General features: G+C 48.2%; 2 protein-coding genes across 3 annotated transcripts; both read left to right on the forward strand.

The window, feature by feature from the left end:
• The first annotated feature begins 46 nt into the window (after positions 1 to 46).
• CHTF8 (chromosome transmission fidelity factor 8) lies at positions 47 to 12,173 on the forward strand. 2 transcript variants are annotated; one of them, XM_040982477.1, is made up of 4 exons: positions 47 to 119; positions 11,163 to 11,215; positions 11,470 to 11,587; positions 11,949 to 12,173. In XM_040982477.1, exons 2-4 carry the CDS (start codon positions 11,193 to 11,195, stop codon positions 12,171 to 12,173), a joined length of 366 nt encoding a protein of 121 aa, XP_040838411.1. In that variant the 5' UTR covers positions 47 to 119; positions 11,163 to 11,192. The 2 variants fall into 2 exon arrangements, with proteins under 2 accessions (XP_040838411.1, XP_040838412.1); XM_040982478.1 differs by lacking the exon at positions 47 to 119 and adding an exon at positions 5,169 to 5,200.
• On the forward strand, positions 12,170 to 14,513 carry DERPC (DERPC proline and glycine rich nuclear protein). Its single transcript, XM_040982476.1, has one exon. The coding sequence runs from the start codon at positions 12,170 to 12,172 to the stop codon at positions 13,763 to 13,765; it is 1,596 nt and encodes a 531-aa protein (XP_040838410.1). The 3' UTR covers positions 13,766 to 14,513.
• Positions 14,514 to 15,767: the final 1,254 nt, after the last annotated feature.

Below are 15,767 nucleotides of genomic sequence, written 5' to 3' on the forward strand. Positions count from 1 at the left end.
TGCCGGCGGCACGAGGCCGGAAGTGCGCAGGCAGTCCTAGCGGCGGCGGCGACGGCGGCGGGAGGTTCGGTTGTCGCCCGTTGGCCGCGCGGCGCCGCGTTCGGCGGCCGCCATTGCAGGTCAGGCCGCTGGCGAGGGTGAGGGGACACGGGAGGCCGCGGACATCGAGGGCTGAGCCCCGGGGGTGGGCGACAGCGGGACGGCGCGGGCAGCTAGGGGAGCTGGGGCCGGGCGGGGCGCACGGCTCCGGGAGAAGAATGGCGAACCGAGCGAGGGGCGGGGAGCGGCGGCGCGGGGGAGGGGCGGCCGGCCGGGGCGGGGAGACAGCCGCGGAGAGGGTGGCGGGGAGACCCTGGTGCCGGGGTGGCGAGCCGGGCGCAGGGGTCGGTGTGCAGGCGCGAGGGCGGAAGGCGGAGCGGGAGGAAGGGCGGAAAGGGTGGCCGAGCGCGGGCGGAGGACGGAGAAGGGGGCGGCGCGGGCCCAGGCCTCGAGGTACGTGCGGGAAAGGGGCTCTTCCCCTCTCCTTGGGGGTTGTCGGCTGGGGAGAGGGCATCCAGCCCCGCGTGGACTGAAACCCCGGGAGATAGAGGGGGGTGCTAGCCGAAGTGTGTGGTTGGGGGGGGGGGTAAGCAGGCACGTGAGGTTCGCTGCAAGGGACATTTTAAGTCAGATTGTTGGGAGAGATTATTCGGGAAGTGGTGTCGGGTCGAGGGGGTGGTGGAAGAGTTGATCCCGAGTCCTTGTGGGTGGAGTTGGGAAGGAGCTTAGGAATTGGGTCCCGGGAACGGTTTGCGGAGAAAGAGGTGGTTGGAGGAAGGAGGACGCCTAAGGAGTAACGTTTGGGAGGTGGGGGAAGCGTTTGGAAGACTCCTCGGGTCGGGGCGGGGGGCTGGAGAAAAGTAGTTGGCAGACTAGTTTCCTTGGGAGGCCGGAAAAGGGGCAAGTTATGCGAGCTGTGGGGCCAAGTGGAGTCCCGGAGTGGGCGGAACCAGGACTAGGAAGTGTTGGTAGCCTTGGGTGGTGTGGGGAGGGGTCGGGAAGGTGGAGGGGAACTAGAAGAGGAGGAGGCCCCATGGGGAGGAAAGGAAGGGGATGAGGGGGTAGGGTGGATTAGCAGCTAGGGAAAAATGGAGATGGGACTGCAGGGTAGCAGAAGATGCAGAAAACTGAAGTAAATCAACTGAAGCCATCTTAACACTCATTGTCTGCAAATACAGTCATGGATTCCTCCCACGTGGGAGTCCTCAAGTGTGGTGAGAAGTATCTGCACACGTTTTTGAACACACTAATGACATGAAAAGTTTGGAAGCATTCAGTCCCACCTACCCTCCACAACCCCTTTTTGGAGGCAAGCCATATGTCTCATTTAGAAACAGGAGTGGAGATTAGTGACATAAAGCTCTGATGACAAGACCCCTTGGAAATTAAGGCCATTCCCTTAAGACACGGAAGAATCACAGTAACACTGCTAATAAAAATCATTGTGTTCAGTTGTATATCAGACTTTTTAATTGTTCATTTGACTGAAAAGTACCCAGGGAAAGTTAAATTTAGAGCCCAGACCTTCCAGAACATACTCCCTGAAGCAGTTTGAACCCTGATTGCCATATTTGGGTTGTTTTCCAATGGTGTAATTATACAGGCAGTGTTAATTATACAGGCAGTGTTCAGACATGGGTCCTGCTGTACATACATGGAGAAAGAGTCCTGTTCGTTTGCATAGTTAGCCTGGTCCTGAAGGCTAGCTGTGTTAAACGCTGCTAAAAGCTCTGCACTCATTACAAAAGTCTTTAAAACAACCTCTTAAGGTAAATGTACCACGGGTTTATTGCTGTAGAAACAGGACTCAGCTGTTGTCGCTTACAGGATAACTGACAAATTAGATGCTGTCTGACAAGTAATTTGACTATCCCTAAAATATAGACCTGGGACCAAAAGCAGCTGAGTGAAAGAATTTTGGTGACAGCACTCCTACCTGCTAGTTCACTCAACAGATGTGGTCAACACTGAGAACTCTCTCCAGGGTGGTTGGCTCCAGCTGCTGGTGCCAGCATAGCCGCCTCCCAGGGTCTGCATTAGCAGAAAAGCTGGAGTCAGAAGTTAGACACTTGGGGTGCAAGCACCATGCCCAGATTTTAGTGTGATGCTCTCCCGAAGTTTAGAATTTTTAAAAAAGGTTTATTGGAAGGGCAAATTCACAGAGAAGGATGTAAGACAGATCTTCCATGCACTGGCTCACTCCTCAAGAGGCCACAATGCCTGCAGCTGAGCCAACTGGGAGCCAGCAGCTTCCTCCTTGTCTCCCTGCAGGTACAGAGGTCCAAAGCTTTGGGCCATCTATTTCTCCAGTCCACAAATGGAGCTGGAAGGGAAGTGGAGCGGAAGGGTACGGACCCTGAACTGGTGCCGAGCCTGGCACGTGCAAAGCAACAAATTCAGCCCCTGAGCTATTGTGCTGGGCTCTCCCAAAATTTCTAAAACTGAAAGCCTTGGTGGAGAGATTCTACTGAAAAGCTGTGAAAAGCAAGATTTAATTGTAGTTAGGTTTACTCATCCAGTTGAAGCCTCTTATTTTAAGTTCTTTATTTAATTGGGTAGATACCAGTTTTATTGTGGCTGATCTTAAGACCTTGGTAGTCTTGTAACAATATTTAACCATCCAGAAACCTGAGGATAAGAGAAGTATGTGGAAGACTAAAGTGAGCTCATGACAAAGAACGTCTTGTATTTTCTTGCCTTATTTTTCTTCTCAGGAAGGAGCAGAGGTTTAGGGTACAGTTTTGAATCCTGGGTGGCATGAAGTATATTTCTGTTAGTTTCAGAAACCTAAACATGAGCAATTGGAGATTTAAAAAATTGACCTTCCTTGTTTTTAGCTCCTACCTCGGATGTAATAGATGCTTCAGTGACATGTCACAAGATTTCCATAGTCATTTGTGAAACAACATAAGAATGAGACTTAATACCTGTAAGGCAAGGGAGTTATCTCCTACAGAAGTACAGTGTGAGAGGGGCTCGACTCCTCTAGCTGTGTAGCCAGTTTTTGTTTTTGTTATTTAAGATTTATTTTTATTGGAAAGGTGGATATACAAAGAAGGAGAGAGAGAGAGAGAGAGGAAGATCTTCCATCCAGTGGTTCACTCCCTAAGCGGCCACAATGGCTGGAGCTGAGCCTATCCAGAGCCAGGAGCTCTCCCGGATCTTGCACGTGGGTGCAGGGTTCCACTGCTTTCCCAAGCCACAAGCATGGAGCTAGATGGGAAGCTGGGCTGCCAGGATTAGAACCAGCAATCTTACGGGATCCCAGCGCGAGGAAGGCAAGGACTTTAACCACTATGCCTATCGCACCAGGCCCATCCACAGTTTTTCTAAGCTGCTTTCCTCTTTATCCAATGAGGAGGCCATGTCTACCTTATAAATTGTTTTCATATGAGAGAATCCAAATAAGTGTTCATGAAAGATGTGCTGTGCAAAAAATAGATCTCTTTGTATTGGTGTTGCCCTGCCTTCACTTGTTTTTTACGAAATCACATATGATCCTCATGTTAGATATTTCAGAACAGAGATGGAAGCTGAATATATTGTGAAACAATTACAGGCATGTGCCAGAAAACTTTTCCAAACTAGAGCTCTCTCTTTAGTCTCAATTTCAGTATTTATAAGAATATTTGAGATAATTAAAAATGATGAGGATATTGCCATACCATAAAATTTGCTTCAAGGACTGAAGAACTGGTTAAAAACAAATGCCATAGGAGAGCTCTAAGCTCTGTAGATAAAATATTACTGTTTTATGCTACCATGATAACTCCTGTTTTTTAAATCTTGAGAATGTTCTGTCTGGGGTTGAAGGTGTTGGCATATCCCACAGATCTAGTACAAGTACAAAAAATATGGTTTGAACTCATTTAACCACAGTATCAGAAACTGAGGACAAGGCAGATCCATCTATTCCAGATTGCTTGAAGAAATTTGATGTCAATGCTTCTTGGTGGGGAAAGTGTTGAAGTTCTTAAATAGAATAGTTTCCTTGCCCAAAGCTAAGGTTTTCTGACTACTCCAGTAGTAGAGTTTGTATATTTAGTTAGTACATTAGCCCTTTACAAGATGGAAGGTGTAACTTACTGCAGGGGGAAGAGGCTTGGCTTTCTGTGTGCTTCCAAAGCTGCAGGGCTGGATTCTGGGTAGGGCCTGTGAAAAAAGAAATTCTTCTTAACTACCGCGGAATTAGTTGGGTTTAGCCAGACCTGTATTGAATTTACTTATCAGGCTTCACTGGAAGACCTTTTCTGCTGACTACCTGCTTACTTTTGTGATTTGATAAGTATATTCATGAAACCACCTTAAGAACAGCCTAGCAACTAGAAATCGCTTTTAGTGGTAGAATGAGTTACGACTAAACAGTTAAGAATATTTTTATTCCACAGACAATTCTCATTGTATTACTTACTACTAATAGGATTCTACTTGGGTTTTATTTTGCTTTTTCTTTACTTGAAAGGCAGAGTTACAAAGAGGAAGATCTTCCATCTGCTGGTTCATTTTCCAAATGGCTGCAGTGCCTAGACTGAGTTGATCCAAAGTCAGGAGACCCCTCTGGGTCACCCATGCAGGTCAGGTACAGGGTCCCAAATCTTTGGGCCATTCTCCACTGCACTCCCAGGCCACCAGCAGGGAGCTGGATGGGAAGTGGAGTAGCCAAGACACAAACAAGTGCTGACACAGGATCAAGGGTGTGTGCAGGCAAGGATCTTGGCCATTGAGCCATTCTGTCTTCACTTTTTCTGACAGCTCACACATGACCATGAGTTTATGATTCATGGACTTAAATTTTAGATTGATTTTTCCAGTGTTGGAAACTGGTTTCTTCTCGGCATTGATCTCATTGTCTGTGGCTGTATGAACACCTTGTTTTCCTAAACCACCTATATTTTACTGTAACTTAAGCCCATCGTGAAATATGTTGTATCCTGAGTTCATCAGAAGTTTATTTGGAAGAACTTTTTAGTAGTATATATATTTTAAAGGAATTTCATTTTTTTTAAAAAAATATTTATTTATTTTTATTGGAAAGGCGGATATACAGAGAGGAGAGACAGAGAGGAAGATCTTCCGTCTAATGATTCACTCCCCAAGTGACTGCAGCGGACAGAGCTGAGCCAGTCCAAAACCAGGAGCCTCCTCCAGGTCTCCCACGCGGGTGCAAGGTCCCAAAGCTTTGGGCCGTCCTCAACTGCTTTCCCAGGCCACAAGCAGGGAGCTGGATGGGAAGTGGGGCTGCCGGGATTAGAGCTGGTGCCCATATGAGATCCCATCGAGTACAAGGCAAGGACCTTAACCACTACGCCATTGCGCCAGGCCCTAATAGTATATTTGAAAGGCAGAGTTGCACTGAGAGTGGGAGACAGAGATCTTCCATCTGATCGTTCACTCACCAGATGGCTGCAGCAGCTGGAGCTGAGCCAAACTGAAACCAGCAGTCAAGGGCTTCTGGTCTTTCATGGCAGCTGCGGGGGCTCAAGCACCTGGACCATCTTCCCCTGCGTTTCCAGGCAAGTTAGTACAGAGCTGGATAGAAACTGGAGAAGCTGGGCCTTAAACCATTGTCTGTGTGGGATAACATTGTTGCAAGCAGCAACTTTACAACTCTGCAATGACAGGCTCTTAGAAAAATTTTTTAAAAGAAAATGTATTTGGGGCCCAGCGGCATGGCCTAGCGGCTTAAGTCCTCGCCTTGAACACACCGGGATCCCATATGGGCGCCGGTTCTAATCCTGGCAGCTCCACTTCCCATCCAGCTCCCTGCTTGTGGCCTGGGAAAGCAGCAGACAATGGTTTTGAGGCCTTGGTCCCTGGTACTCATGTGGGGGACTGGGAAGAAGCTCCTGGCTTGGGATCAGCTCAGTGACTGGGTAGTGAACCACTGGATGAAGTATCTCTCTCTCATCTTCTCATTTTCTGTAATTCTTTCAAATAAAAATAACTTCTATTGCACTGTTTTAAAATTTTTTTTAAGATTGTATTGGAAAGGCAGATTTACGGAGAGGAGAGACAGGTCTTCCATCTGCTAGTTCACTCACCAAAAGGCCACAGTGACCACAGATGAGCCGATTAAAAGCCAGGAGCTTCCATGGTGTCTCCTGTGTGGGTACAGGGTCCCAAGGCCATCACCTGCTGCTTTCCCAGGCTGTAAGCAGGGAGATGGAGGGGATTGGAGCAGCAAGGACATAAACTAGTGTGCATATTGGATGTTGGTGCTGCAAGGATTGGCCCATTAAGCCATCACGTCAGCTCCTAAAAATAAAGGGAAAAACAAAACAAAAACGTATTTAAAAGGCAGAGGTAGAAGAATTGCGTATCCACTGCTTCAGTCCTCGAAGGAATATAGAGGGCAAGGCTGGGCCAGGCTGAAGCTTGGCACTTCATCCAGGTCTTCCATGCAGGAGGCAGGTCCCCAAGCACTCTTCTGCTTTTCCCAGATGCATTAGCAGGATCAGAAATGGAGCAATTGGGACTTGAACTGGTGCTCAAGGAATGCTGTTATTGCTGGCAGTGGCTTAGCCTGTAGTGCTACAACACTGGCCCCAAGAGATGAATTTTCGAAGTGTTTTGTTCATTTGTAGTAGATGTGGAGCTTCTGTCTGTTGGAAGATCCTAGTCCTTTAAACGCTATGTATCACCCTAAGGTGCTACCACAGCCCGTGTTACTCTGAGAAGTCTGCTTACTTGGGGTCACCCTCTCCGAGTCCTGTTGCTGTTCTTTCCAGCTCTTGGTGTGCGCTTGCTGCTTGCCTGAAGCCTTGCTTCCTTGTCATGCTTCACTGGCCCTTGCTTTTCCCTGGGACAGAGAAGTTGGTTGTGATTGTGAGTGTGCTCCATGTGAGCTGTGTGTCTCATCCACAGAATGAGCATGAGCACCTACATCACAGCGTCACACTGCCAGCATGAGACACCGCTGAGCTTCATAACTGGGCGGCAGGGCGGGGCTTCAGACGGTCGGTACATAGTAAATCTATGGGCTTGCTTTGTGTTTTAGTCAGGTATTTACTAAGTTGGAGCACAGTTAATACAGGTTAACTTTATGTACTGCATTTGGTAAACCCTGGCAAATAGCCTTTCCATACACTCCAGACTCTGACTTAGCCCATCTGCTCCCCTCTCCTCCTTGAGTTGCCCTTGCAGAATGACAAATGCAAATGAAGCTGTGTTTTTGGGTTTTGTGGTTTATTTGGGGGGGAGGTGTTCTCACTAAACTTTGTTTAAAGGGTCTCAAAATTCTGTGACACCTCTTTCGTCCAAGTTGTTTCCATTAAAAATTAGTGATTCTTGAAACTCGTAAAACTCCCATGAAAATAAAACAGGTGGTACACAAAGCATTCTGTTGTTGAAAGTTTTAGATGCATTGTTCCTGTGAACCAGTCTTTCAATATTATAGTTCAGTAATATTGAGTTTAGCCAAGCAGTTCTGAAACCTGTCCTCCATTCTCTGATTAAGACTAGAGCAGCAGGTATTACAGAGGATATTCATTTGGCCTTCTGATCTTTCTGGGCTGACTTGGTGACCTTGCCAGTTCCAGCAGCTTTCTGTCTTCCACTTTTGATTACGCTCATAACACCTTGCCTTTTTTTTTTTAAGATTTTATGTCATGTTATTTGAAAGACAGATATACAGAGAGAAGGAGATACAGAGAAAAAGATATGCTTGCTGCTGGTTCATTCCCTAAGTGGCCATAACAGCCAGAGCGGATCAGGAGCTAGGAGCCGAGAGCACCTTCTATCTCCCATGCCGGTGCAGGGGGCGCTTTGGGCCCTCCTCAGCTGCTTTCCCGGGCCACAGACTGGACTGGAAGGGAAGTGTAACAGCCGGGATACGAATCAGTGCCCATAATGGATCCCGGCACGTGCAAGGGGAGGACTTTAGCCACTAGGCTACTGTGGTGGGACCTTTATTTTTGATGATTTGCATAGTTGATTAGGGTGGGAAGGGTCAAGAGCTAAAGGGAAGTGGGTGAGACCCCTCCACATTCTCCTTTTGTCTTCCTGTATCTGGGGTTAGTGGGGACGTAATGGGAGAAGCCACACCCAGCCTCCCAACTGTCTCCATACCCTGGGATGTGGGATAGCCACCTAACGTCATCCCAGGGTCCCCAGTGTGGGTCATGTTTTGAGGGTCCTGCTCAAGTGGTTTTGATAGTTCAGTGTCTGTGAATTGCTGTTGATCTTGCCATTCCAAGCACAATGAAATTCCTCCAGGATCTACTTGCTGACATAGTCCATCTTAAGAGTCTCCATTTTCCTGAATATTCACTGCCAACATTTGGCTGGATAGCTGATCAATTTGTTCTGCCGTTCTTCCTCTGTCATAGTACCAGATGTCCTCTGCAGGCCCCAGTGTACTGCCATTTCCTCCATGTTGTTCCCTGCTCCATCTAAGCGATTGAGGAGGCTCAGCTCTGACACATGCACTCCACAGTCAGACTTGCAATTCTCCAAATGGTTGAAGTTCTGAGTCCAGCAATTCAGTTGGAGGGATCCCCAAATAAACCTCATCTGAGATGATCCCAGACCTGATTCTTGTGTGTGCTTGCCAATACTGGATCCAGCTCAGTCTGTCACCCACATAAGCCTGTGTACACACTGGTGGTTGCAATCATTGGTCAAGCTCTGCCTCCAGCCCCATCTCATATGCAAACCAATGGGTGTTGCAGCCCAGCCTGACTATGCCCGCCAGACACTTGGCCTTCTCTTACACCAGTGGGAGCTATGGACTAGTCGGGGCAACCCCCGATAACCCTCACCTAGGTCTGCCCTCAGCCCTGGTTCCTGTGCTTGTCATTATATACAGCATGTTCATCCTGTCCCACATCCCATTCAGCTAACATACATGTCAGTGGGCATTGAGGCCTAGTTCAACCAGCCCTACTATCCTAACCCACATGTCCTGGTGGGTGCCACATTCCTGATGTGGGTGGGGGCTCACATTGTCCTCAAGGAAATCTCTACTCAAAAGCCTCATGGTGCATTTCAGTGGACTGCAGTTGTGACAGTGGCATGAAGATTCCCACCATGCGAGTATGAGAGCAGTCCCCCACTCAGCCCAGAAGCTTGTAGACTTCCTGTAGGTGCACACACATGGGCTTGTCGCTGGGAGGATGTCCTCCATGGCTTCCAGCAGTGTGCTCCCACTGGCATTGCCATTTTTGCAGGTGACTTTCCATCCCTGAACCAAAGTATATTAACAGTGAGCCACAGCACATTATGACCATTCCAACCAGAAATTGGCACAAAATTGTCAGGGTTGAGATCAATTTTCTTAAAATAGTCATTGAATTCCTTAAACAGCTTCCTCTTGTCTCCTCTGGCCTTCAGGATGGCTCAGTGGAATACCATTTTAGTAACACCAACTTCGCACCTGCAGTGGAAGCCAGGCTTGATGTCGCTGACAGCAGCAGCAGCAACAGGGCGGGGCTGGGGGGCAGCACAGTCGGCTGGAGTCAGGGCTAGAAGTTGTTTTTTCTTTGCGATAAAATCTGTATGGTGGGGTATAGGACATAGGATTTACCGTTCTCAGATGGTCATAGGGAGATGTTGGTGGTGACACCCACACTTGGCTTTCAGTTTTATACAGGACCCTGGCGTAATTGAAGGAGCACTTTCCCGTCAGCAGCCGCCTTAAACTTTAGTGTTTTCTTTTGTCAGTGCCAACTCATTTCTGGACCAGATGGGCAGTACTGGTGTGCTTGTTACATCCTGTGTGTCCAGTGACAACAGTTTGGCCCAGTTTGGCTTTGATTTAGCAGGGTTTCATACCTTTGTTCTGGCAGCAACTGCCTTGCAAAGAAACTAAACCCTCTTATGGAATACTCGAAAGTTCCCACTAGGTGGTGCTGTTGCACAAAGTGAAAATGTCTTCTAAGGGGAGGGGTCTTGGGTTTCTTAGTGAAAAGTGACTAAAGCGTGTAATGAAGATAATGTTAAAAATCATCTTACCTGTCGCTGAAATTGTCTGTGAAACTTTCAGTTCTCTTATTTTTATTTTTATTTTTTTTTTAAGGGAGGGCAGAGTCTGAACTTTTTTTTTAATTTCAAAGTCAGATATACAGAAAGGAGAGACAGAGAGGAAGATCTTCCGTCTGATGATTCATTCCCTAAGTGACTGCAATGGTCAATGCTGCGCCAGTCTGAAGCCAGGAGCCAGAAACTTCCTCCAGGGCTCCCATGTGAGTGCAGGAACCCAAGGCTTTGGGCTGTCCTCAGCTGCTTTCTCAGGCCACAAGCAGGGAGCGGGATGGGAAGTGGAGCAGCTGGGATTAGAACCAGCACCCATATGGGGTCCTGGTGCGTTCGAGGCGATGACTTTAGCTGCCAGGACACTGCTCTGGGCCCTTAGTTTTATTTTTTAAAGGGACAGGGGAGCTCCTTGACCCTAAAAAAAACCAAATGATAGTCTTGAATTTGTCATTGTCAAAGAAGAAAGTAGAAACTGGCTTGATTTCTTTGTTAAGAAATATGAAGATGGGCCTGGTGGTGGCCTAGCTGCTAAAGTTCTCACCTTGAATGTGCCAGGATCCCACATGGGCGTTAGTTCTAATCCTCGCGGAACCACTTCCCATCCAGCTCTCTGCTTGTGATCTGGGAAAGCAGTCAAGGACAGCTCAAAACCTTGTAACCCTGCACCTGTGTGGGAGACCCGGAAGAAGCTCCTGGCTTCAGATTGGCTCAGCTCTGGCTGTTGTGGCCACTTGGTGTATTAACCAGCGGATGGAAGATCTTTCTGTCTTCTTTCTGTAAGACTGACTTTGCAATAAAAAATAAATTTATTTTAAAAATAATGAATTTGAGAAAAGCAGTTGATTTAGTGATCAAGAGTGTGGTCTATACAGTGTGTCTTGGTTTCGAATCCTGTTTTTAATTTTGTGGCTTGTATGGCCTTGATCACAGTTTTGATACCTGTAACTTGTCCCTAATATAATCAACTACTGTGACTCTTAGGCAGCTTTCTTTGTATGCAGTGTCAGCCAAAGAAAACTTAAACCTTATGGAGTGGTGGGAGAATGAAGCATTTCTGGAACACCTGGGAAAGTGCCCAGCTCGCCGTAAGGGGTAAATCATACCTCCCATCTGTAGGAATGTCCTGAGGCCTTTTCCTTTTCTCTCTCCAGCTCGTTGCAGTTGTTTAAGACAGAAGGCTCATGGTGCAGATTGTTGTTTCCAGGTGAGTGAAAGCATTTCAAATTTTATGTAGTGAGAATTCTATATCAGGGCTATACTGATCTGACATTTTTCTGAAGGAATCAGGGTCAACAGGTATATGTGCACGCAGTTTGAATTCTAGTTTGGTGCCTAGCACTTCCCATCTTTCCAAGTTCTTAATGCTCAAAACAAAGCTCTTTTGGGCTTTGGTGGTGTAGGACCCTGCTCATCCTTCACCCCTCAAAAATATTGTAACCGCCAGCCCTTTGCTTGCAGTGCGGGGGCTGGAGGCCTGGCAGAATGGGTGCTGATGGAGCTACAGGGGGAGATCGAGGCTCGCTACAGCACCGGATTAGCTGGAAACCTCCTGGGAGACCTACATTACACCACTGAGGTGAGGGGGCTTTTCTTTCCCGCCTGATGCCTCAGGAAAGCGAGGTACACCGAGGTGGTGCTCCCAGGACTTAGAGGACTGCCCTCGGGTTTGAATCTCTGCTTGTTCTCGGCCTCTGTGGTAGTAGGGAAATTCAGCTTTGGGGAACTGGGAAAGGTCACATTTCTCAAAGTGGAAATTCTATTAACGTGGGTTTACAAAGGATGTAAAGGGTGGGTGGTCCAGTGTGACCGCTCAGCGGTGACAGAGCCAGACCAGCGAGGAGTAGAATGCTGGCACTGCCTGCATGTGCAGCTTTGGAAGGCACCTGGGGGTGTGACCTTGTCCTGAACCTCAGGTGTTTCATTCTGTTCTGCCAAAGGGAACCCCTGTGCTGATTGTGGGGCATCATATCCTGTATGGGAAAATCATCCACCTCGAGAAACCGTTTGCAGTCCTTGTCAAACACACTCCAGGGGAGCAGGACTGTGATGAGCTTGGCGGCGAGACTGGCACTCGGTACCTGGTGACAGCACTCATCAAAAACAAGATCCTTTTCAAAACCCGCCCTAAGCCCATTATCACCAACGTCCCCAAGAAAGTATGAAAGAACCTCGGATTTTCCTCAGAGAGCGGCCGACTCCATGGACTCGTGCTCCACTGCCACCTCGAGGACGGCTTGACAGCTCCTTTGGACCACAAGGGGGTCCTGCTCTGAACACAGGCCACCCGCTGGGCATGAACTCAGATCCTTTCCTTATGGCGGCCAGTTCTCTTGGTGGAAATATGGCCCCATTTCCAAGGAACCCATCTTCTTTTCCAGCCTCATCAAGCTCATTGGCTTCAAATCCAGCACCTTTTCCTGCAGGTGCTCGAGATCCAAGCATGGCGGCTTTTCCAAGAGGGATGAATCCCACTGGCACAGGCACAGTTTCTTTCCCGAGGCCAGGTGGCATGTTGGGCCCAGGCCTCAATTCTAGAACAGGATCTCTTCCAGGCTCAGGGCCCCTTGCAGGCCCTGGACCTTTGCCTAACCCCAGGCTAGGGAATCTCCCAGGGCCAGGTCCTATGGCCAACCCAAGAGTAGGTGGTATCCTGGGAGCCGGTCCTGACCCCAGAAGTGGTGGTCCCATGGGCCCTGGGTCTGGACCCAACCTGAGAGCAGGTATCTTACCCTCTGGGAACATCCCTCCCACCAATCCAAGGCCAGTTGGTCTGGGTCCTGGGCCAAATCCCAATCTGAGATCAGGCTTTCTGGGTACAAATGCTGCTCCTAGGTCAGGTATGTTCCCAGGTGCAGGCCCAGGCCTCGGGCCCAACCCAAGAGCAGCAGGTGGCCTGGGTCCAGGCCCTAATCTGGATGCCAGAGCCAGTGGCCTCTTGGGTACTGGATCTGGTCTTAATTTAAGAATGACTGGACCTCAAGGACTAGATCTTGCCCCCATTCTGAGAGCAGCAGGTCTTTTAGGAGCAAATTCAGCTTTGTCCCAGGCTTCTGGAAACATGGGCACAAACCCTTCCTCCATTGCACGAGTTCCTGGTCCTATAGGTCCAAACATGGGTCCTAGCTCTCGAGGAATGGGCCTTCCAGGGCCAAATCCATCACCTATGTCAAGGGCTCCTGGCCCCATAGGCCCTAATCCAGCTCATTTCTCAAGGTCAGGTGGTCCAATGGGTGTAAATGTCAACCCTTTTCCAAGGGGGCCAGGTTCGGGAGGAATGAACCCAACTCCATTTTCTCATGCGCCTGGCTCACTGGCTTCAAACCCAGCCACCTTCCAAAGGTCAGCTGGCCTCCAGGGCTCAACTTCAGCAGTTTTCCCGAGAGCCTCTGGGCCACTGGGCCCCAACCCAGCAAACTTCCCAAGAGCCACTGGACTACAAGGTCCAAGTTCTTCTACCTTCCCAAGGTCTAGTGGTCCATTAGGCCCTGGTCAGATTGCTTTCCCCAGGTCAACTGCTGGGCACCTGGGCTCTTCTCCAGCAGGCCCTATGGGTATCAGCCCTACTCCTTTCACAAGACCAGCCGGTACCCTGGGTCTCAACTCGGCTTCTTTTCCAAGGATGAATGGCCCTGTGAGCAAGAGCTTGGTTCCCTTTCCAAGAGTGGGGAGCCTCCCTGGTTCAAATCCAGCTGCTTTCCCTAGACCAGGGGGGCCAATGGCTGCAGTGTACCCAAATGGAATGTTACCCCCTTAAACACCACTTTCCCTGCAGGACCACCTTCGTTTCAAGGCACTGTGGTTCTGGATAGGAACTGTGTCTTAGGTGAGAGGGTATGTATGGACTACTGTCTGGAAAAACCACCTGGGGCTCAAGATCAGGTGAGCCATTCTTTTCTTGACTGGAGGTGAAAATGTTGTTTGTGGGACATAGATTGCAGCAGGAGGAACCATCCCAGCCTTGAAGGGCTCTCCAGCTTTCCAGACACCAGCTGTGCTTTTGTCCCACAGCTTTCTGCCCTGTGTTTCTTACTAGTTTCTTGTTCTTGTGGACTTTTCCTCAGGGATACTTTGCCCACAGGTCCCAACTCACACATAGTTCCTGCTCATCACTGCTCCCCAGAAGTGTTGCACTGGTGAACAGACCATGCTTAGCTCAGACCTGGGCATCCTCTACTGCCATACTTTTCCCTGGGGGCCTCACACACAGAACAGGGAGGTAGACAACTATTTCAAAAAGACCACCAAATACGACTTCTGCTTGACTGGGCTTAGAGGTAGCCTGACACAAGACTCCTCTGCTCAGCCAGCTCCCTTACCACTGGTACATACAATCAGTGAACCTCAAAATTTTGATGTTTAAGGGAATTGGGGTGGGGTGGGGGATGAAGGGGAGAAATCAGTGGTTCTTTCAGCCTGACAAGAAAGGATGGTTGGTGTTTTCCTGCATTGTATCTTTTCTTACTGTTTCTGTAATAAATGGGATGAGAGGGTTGCTGAGGTAATTTCTGTCTTATTACCTATTAGGCAGGGAAGGAAGTTTACCCTCTGCTTCTGTTTCAGCTTGGCCACAGCCCTGCACTATCTGCCAGCTAAAAAATGCTTTCGCTCATGGAGGAAGCAAGTTTTGGTGTTTTGCTTTAGGAAGGGGTTCGTGCATCTCACAAGGTATTTAAATGGAGCCCTTGTCCAGAGGCAGCTGTGAAAACTTATCCTACTTTAAATTTTCTGGCAAACTGTTTCTGCCTTGGGCCTTTTGCTACTGGAATAGGAGGCTAGTTTTTATTATGTGCAAAAAGGAAGTAGTTCAGAAATACAGCCTTATGTGAGAATCTTTATTTTTGACAAATAAGTGCATTATAAAAACTTGACTGAAAAAGTAAAAAAAAAAAAAAAAGTAAAAATAAATATGCTTACAAAATACCATAGAAATACAAAAGAGGGTTAAAATTTTCAGTGACAAAAAACCAAAATGTGTCATTATATAAAGGCTCCTCCCTTGCCAGAAACAGGGATAAAGCTGAAGACCCAGTTTGGTTTTGCTGAAAAGCATACAAAATAACTTAGAAAAACCAGTCGAGGTCAAACGTTGTGAGCTCACTTTCTATCCTGTTTCTGGTCTGAGGAAAGCTGACCAGTGCAGGGCAGAACTGATAAGTAGGACAACCAGGCATTTTCCAGAGTCCAACACCTTCTAGTCAAAGCTGAAGAAAAGCCCTTAGAGAAGTTTACGTTCTGCAGTTGGTGGGCCGGATTTCCTCCATTGTAGTGCTCAAAATAGTGTGCTTCTTGGCCAGCAGAAACACAGAAGAGCCTAGAACAACTACCATGTGCAAATGCCTGCTGCTTCCCAGCCTTCATGGATAGGGCCTGACCTCAGGCTTATCCAGTAACTCGAGGCCTTTGTGAATTGGCAACTGTCATCTACGCCAGGGAAATCCTTGAGTTTGGAAAGCACCAGGATTGGCCTGGCTCAGAGCACACTCCGTTCTGTAGGAAGCATGTGAGTGAGCTTGAGACTTGCTTCCGAACTACCGTACACCTTAGTGCTGATTCAGAAGGTTAGCCCACTCCGAAAATGGAGGTTTGGGGGAGAATAAGGAAGAAACCTGTAAGTCAGAAGCTTAGTCAGGATACCAGGTTTCAAACCCAAAAGCCCAAGAACATTCTGTGGATTTCAAATCACTGGAAAATGGCTTCCTGTCTCCAAAAGCAGAAGAAGAAAACCATCAAACAACTTTAAAGTAAAGAGAAAGCAA

The sequence above is a fragment of the Ochotona curzoniae genome, unplaced genomic scaffold (genome assembly GCF_017591425.1).
Source record: "Ochotona curzoniae isolate NIBS_2020 unplaced genomic scaffold, NIBS_Ocur_1.0 contig_3622, whole genome shotgun sequence".
NCBI classification, from domain to species: Eukaryota; Metazoa; Chordata; class Mammalia; order Lagomorpha; family Ochotonidae; genus Ochotona; species Ochotona curzoniae.

Bases quoted from the DNA above. Each gene is read 5' to 3' on its own strand.
- CHTF8 (XM_040982477.1), top strand. From the start codon at position 11,193: ATGGTGCAGATTGTTGTTTCCAG. The intron at 11,216-11,469 runs GTGAGTGAAAGC...CTTTGCTTGCAG, and splicing joins GTGCAGATTGTTGTTTCCAG to TGCGGGGGCTGGAGGCCTGG. The intron at 11,588-11,948 runs GTGAGGGGGCTT...GTTCTGCCAAAG, and splicing joins ACCTACATTACACCACTGAG to GGAACCCCTGTGCTGATTGT.
- DERPC (XM_040982476.1), top strand. From the start codon at position 12,170: ATGAAAGAACCTCGGATTTTCCTCAGAGAGCGGCCGACTCCATGGACT.